We start from the raw sequence: 3888 nt of genomic DNA, 5'->3' as shown, positions 1-3888 counted from the left end.
CAGCAGACAACGTGGACCTACCTTTGGCACAGCTGCTTGAAAGCGGATGTTAGTGACAGGAATGGGGGCCGAGGACAGCATGGAGATGATTACCACCAGCACGTCCGGCCGCGATGGAGGACAGTCGCGGGCAAAGGTGAACAAAACCCGGAGACTGTGCTTGTCGAATACAGTCACTGGTAATAAGTTGCCTGAAATAGATTTTCAGAGAAGGGGGGGGAAATGAAACAGAATGAGTGCGAAATAAAAAGAAAATGGCACCCGTGAGCGTCACTGTTGAGTCTGCTGTTATTGGTTGTGCTTACTAGGTTTGATTGATTCCAGAGGCACAGTAACGTCAGTTAGAGAGAGGTTGTCGTAGGGGTCAGCAGCAGCAGCTAGTGAGACTTTCTCAGCAGCCGTGAGACTGAGATTAGACAGGAGGAGAGTGTCAGGTTGCTCTGGATGGGCGGCCAGGCTGTACGTGTTAGGACCAGAGGAGATGGTGGTTGCGTTTGGAGCAGGTCTAGAGTTGGTGCTGGACTTCTGCAGATCTCGTAAAGTGACTCTGGATTGAGGTTGGAGCTTGTCCCTGCATGCCGAAGAAAAAATATACCTCGCCTCAACAAGTGATTCACCGCTGCTGTGTATTAAATTAGACTTAACTCCAGGTCCTCCATAGCATACCATTTGACCTGCTGGCTCTCTGGAGGTAGGGACTGCTGCATCAAGGTCTTCCCCAACATGTCCAGCTCTTCCATGGGTTTAGGTGGAGCAGTGGGGCCCCCTACTGGTAGAGCATGTGGGGTTTGAACCACAGCTGGTAGCAACACTGCTGTAGCAGATGAATCTGTGCTATCAGAGGACTGAAAAAAAAATTTAAAAAAAAAAGAGTTAAAGTTTATGTATATAAAGAGATACATTTTTTTTTTTCAATCAATCAATATTATCAGTCTTTATGTGTAGTATTCTTCTGTGATTATCTGTGATATTTTAAATAATAATAATAATAATAATAATAAGTTTTTGCTTGTAGAAGAGTGTTTTGAAACTTCCACTGGGTGGTGCTAAAGATGGATGTTTTAAAATTCTACATACAATGGCTTGAATGTGAGCAGTACAGTATCATCTTACAACTTTCACCTGAAACGAGTTCTGAGAGTCGCAGTTTTCTGTTACATTCAGTCCTAAGAAAACAGAGACAACAAAGGTTAATTTCATTTCATTCCAAATTCAGCTGTTTATAACATTAAAACGTAATGCAGTTCAAAAACTCTTCCTCAACTTAAATAATTCACTGCTAATGTCAGAGTTTGTGACATGTTTGGCTAAATGTAGAAAGGCTGTCAATGTGTGTAGCTTTGTTGTGGTCTAGCCAGATGTGGACTGCTTCTCAGGGTGCTGGGTTTCAGCCAATGGAAATAAAGTATAACAGTGCAGACTGAGCTGTGCTCACTTTGCTGACTTGTCCTTTTTGGCTCATTAAAAAAGTTAAGCTTAGTAATCTACCTTTGTGTTTACAAGCCAGATGAGTTTTTTGTGCTTACCTAGAGACATGAGTTCATCGTCTAACAAGCTGATGCCCATGTTCTGAGTCAGGGTCTGTAGGCTGGAGGGCTCTGCGTTGGATGGTGCCGTGTTGTCTGATGCGTTGAGCCCCATCAGGTCTACGAGTGCTGAGCTGCTGCTGTCTGATTTGAACAGAGAATACCCATTGTGATCTCACAGTCTACAGAAATGTTTGGGACAATTTGTTAAATTAATTAAGCAAATCACACTTCACAGCCATTTATTCTTTTTGCCTCGAAACACACATGCATCTACCTGGTTGTGAGGGCACGGTTATGGCATCCTTCGACACATCCTCCCCCTTAACCAGCTGCCTGTACAGGTTGATTACCTGCGTCAAGCTGTCATTGGCCTGTAAGATATCCGCTTGTAAGAAGAAAAAAGGCTCATTAGCAACACCAAAGTGGTTCCATGACATTTGTATGGGAAAAAAAGTGACTTCATAAATGTCTTATTCTGTCTTATAGAATGTGTAACTTACCCAAGGCTTCATCACTATCCTCTGTATCGCTCGCTAATCGGAATAGTGTAGGCCTCATCTTTTCACAGCGCTGGTAAAGATCCTGCAAATAGACGCATGTTAGCGGGTGGTGCAAGCAGAGTAGCTGCAACTAGTTTTAATGTGCTGAGCTGTGCTAACTTTAATGAGCTCCTGGTTGCTCTGGGAGCAGCTCTCCTTGCTGTAGCCCTCCAGCAGCTGGCTCAGCAGGCTGACACTTTCCTTCACCTCCTGGATGGCGTTCACCCGCTTTGATACCTTCTCCACGCGCTTTTGGTCCTGGGGAAAGAGGACTAGAGTCTCACAGTGCCCAGGATCGGTACAAATGAACAAATATCAAAACTGCAGCATTTTTGCAGACCTTTTCCTGACTGAATTTGTTCGTCAAGGTGACTATGACACAGGAGACATGACAGTATGAGAGTAATATAGGTTATTTATAGACTACTCTTTATCACAATAAATGTGTGTGAAGGTCAAGCAGGTTTTACATTTACAAACCTTGGGAGTTAATATTTTACTTTACTACTAATTAATTAATTGCATACCATTCAACGGAAAAGCAGTACTTTTTTAGTTTGTTGTTAAATCTGATACCTATATTTCATCAGTTCAAATCATGATCATTCATCTCAATTACTTAATAACCTGTATTTAGTATTCCCTGTTAGTGTATAGTTTAGTGTATTTAATTAATTATTAATATTCAGCAAAAGGTTTACATTGAAGCTCAAGCCTGATGTTTGATCATCCCTAAATCAAAACCTTGATAATTAATTGGATATCCAGCTTCCAACATCAGTTGAAAACATTGGAGGAAATTAGTACGTCACACTAAAGCATTAATCACTTTAATAATATTTAAAAATGTAAGTTGAAGACTACTATTCAGATTCATTAATGTCATCACAGTAGATAACCAGGTGTGTATTTTGTGGAAAACACAGACACACATACTGTACAGCACACATATGGTAAACACAATCGATGACACACCTCCTGGACCATTTCCTTAATGAGCTTGTTTGCTGCTCTTAAATCTTCGGGGTGGGTGCTGTTCAATAAGCGAGACAGCATCTACAAAAACAGGATAGGACCGAAGAGGGGGAGGAAAGAAAAGAGGAAGAGAACTTTGCAAACTGTCGGCCCTTGAACGATTTTCCCAGGAGATTAACTTACAGTATGGAACATTTTTTTATGAGTCAAACATGATGCAAGTCTTTCCTTTAAAAAAAAAAAAAAAAAAGAAAATCTATTCATAATGAATGGTGCCTCTTCATCATCACTTAAACGTCATACCTTGGATTTCTCCTCATCTTCAAAGACGGCACTTTGGGCTCTGGGTGGAGGGGGTGGAAGGGGCTTGTCATCAGGAAGCACGGGGTCCAGCTTGACAATGCCTGGAAGGGAACAAGGACACCTTTTAACCTCACATGTCAACATCTGCCATCTTATATATTTACACTGTATATAGATCAGTTACAGAAAGTCCCTCTGAAGACACTGGTGCTGTTACATTGTATGGAGTGCTACAGGAATGAAACCTGGAACTGAGCTAGCATTTTTTCCCATTGAAGTCCATGGGCTTTTGGTTAGATGCCTAAAACAAGGTCTGAGGTTAACACAAGCTTAAGAGATTTTTATGTTTTGTTCTAATGACATAAAATACATCAGTAAATATCACAATTTTGTTACGCATCTTAAAAAAGGCTGTTGACTAGAGGTTGTCGAGACATTAAATGTCTAGACTTGTCTACTCATTAGTCCGCCATAACAGCCCTTTTGAGATTATACTTGTGCTCTCAAACTATTCCAACTCAAATGTTAGAACTTCTAGATTT

At 41.2% G+C, this 3888-nt stretch overlaps 1 protein-coding gene across 1 annotated transcript in view; it reads right to left on the bottom strand.

Annotated features, from left to right (window-relative positions):
* LOC118327521 (ADP-ribosylation factor-binding protein GGA1-like) overlaps window positions 1–3888 on the bottom strand; it is a 12428-nt gene that overhangs the window by 5666 nt on the left and 2874 nt on the right. Inside the window, exons 6-15 of the mRNA XM_035660912.1 lie at window positions 3347–3447; window positions 3044–3124; window positions 2189–2326; window positions 2030–2111; window positions 1804–1914; window positions 1527–1670; window positions 1123–1166; window positions 667–845; window positions 306–571; window positions 22–191 (exon numbers count right to left, since the gene is read on the bottom strand). Coding sequence (XP_035516805.1) covers window positions 22–191; window positions 306–571; window positions 667–845; window positions 1123–1166; window positions 1527–1670; window positions 1804–1914; window positions 2030–2111; window positions 2189–2326; window positions 3044–3124; window positions 3347–3447 — 1316 coding nt within the window. The remainder of the gene's footprint in view (window positions 1–21; window positions 192–305; window positions 572–666; window positions 846–1122; window positions 1167–1526; window positions 1671–1803; window positions 1915–2029; window positions 2112–2188; window positions 2327–3043; window positions 3125–3346; window positions 3448–3888) is intronic.

This window comes from Morone saxatilis, unplaced genomic scaffold (assembly GCF_004916995.1).
Source record: "Morone saxatilis isolate NCDOM2014 unplaced genomic scaffold, NCSU_SB_2.0 Contig17, whole genome shotgun sequence".
In the NCBI taxonomy this organism is placed as follows: Eukaryota; Metazoa; Chordata; class Actinopteri; family Moronidae; genus Morone; species Morone saxatilis.
This window is presented reverse-complemented; position numbering and strand designations above follow the sequence as displayed.